This window comes from Plasmodium reichenowi, chromosome 10 (genome assembly GCF_001601855.1).
Source record: "Plasmodium reichenowi strain SY57 chromosome 10, whole genome shotgun sequence".
NCBI classification, from domain to species: domain Eukaryota; phylum Apicomplexa; class Aconoidasida; order Haemosporida; family Plasmodiidae; genus Plasmodium; species Plasmodium reichenowi.
Genome location: NC_033655.1, coordinates 362241 through 363251, shown reverse-complemented (window position 1 = coordinate 363251; position 1011 = coordinate 362241). Strand labels below are relative to the sequence as shown.

General features: G+C 19.3%; 1 protein-coding gene across 1 annotated transcript in view; it reads right to left on the bottom strand.

The window, feature by feature from the left end:
• Window positions 1–120: 120 nt before the first annotated feature.
• PRSY57_1010100 (dolichyl-phosphate-mannose protein mannosyltransferase, putative) overlaps window positions 121–1011 on the bottom strand; it is a gene marked incomplete at both ends in the record, with an annotated part of 1808 nt that continues 917 nt past the window's right edge. Inside the window, 4 exons of the mRNA XM_020114859.1 lie at window positions 121–183; window positions 304–409; window positions 501–646; window positions 757–878. Coding sequence (XP_019970405.1) covers window positions 121–183; window positions 304–409; window positions 501–646; window positions 757–878 — 437 coding nt within the window. Of the gene's footprint in view, window positions 184–303; window positions 410–500; window positions 647–756 lie in introns of the transcript that reaches the window.

The following is a 1011-nucleotide window of genomic DNA, read 5'->3' as shown; positions in this document are numbered from 1 at the left end:
AATATATATATATATATATATATGTATGTATGGGTAAAAACCCATTGCTTAAAAATATTTTATAAAAAAAAAATATATATATCTTTTTTTTTTTTTTTCTTTTTAAAGGTTTTCTTATTATTAAAGTTCGTCTCTATTTACTTTTTCATTTTTGTCGTCACTAAAGTTGGCAATAATAACCCCCTAAAATAATATGAATATGTATATATGTAAAAATACATGATAATATTGTAATCATATATATATAAATATATGTACATGTTCAAATATGTATATACATTTGATTATATTTTTTCTTCATACCGATTTAGCTCTCCATTTTTGGTCGTCCCTTGGATAGCTATATTTCAAAATGCACGCCTCAAGGTGATACATTATAGGACAGTTATGGCAATTATATTGATTAAATCTAAAAAATATATTATACATATATATATATATATATATATATATATATATATATGTTGCGTTATATTATATTTTATTTTTCAAATACTTACTCATAACTTTTACTTGTAGATAAATATCCATTTTGATTAATATTTTTTAAGTAAACATTTTCGCCTATTTCCCAATATGATGTATTTTTTTTCTTCTCACATACTACTTGAAATTTTCCATACTCATTATCTTTATGTACACTCAACTATGAAAATAAAATATATATATATATATATATATATATATATATAAATATATTAATATATATTACTATACACTTTTATGTGCTCATAAAATTATCTTAATATTTCTTACTTCATAATTATTAGACAAAATAGAATCATGCTTCGAACCTATTAAATACCCATTAGACTTCACATGCTTCAATGTAACAATTTCATCACAATTTATTTTTCTTCCCGTAACACTTTTTTCTTCTACATAAAAAAAAAATATATATATATATATATATATTTATATATATTTATATATTTATATATATGTATATACATATTCAAACAGCATTTGACATATTCAATATATGCGTTATATATATATATATATATATAT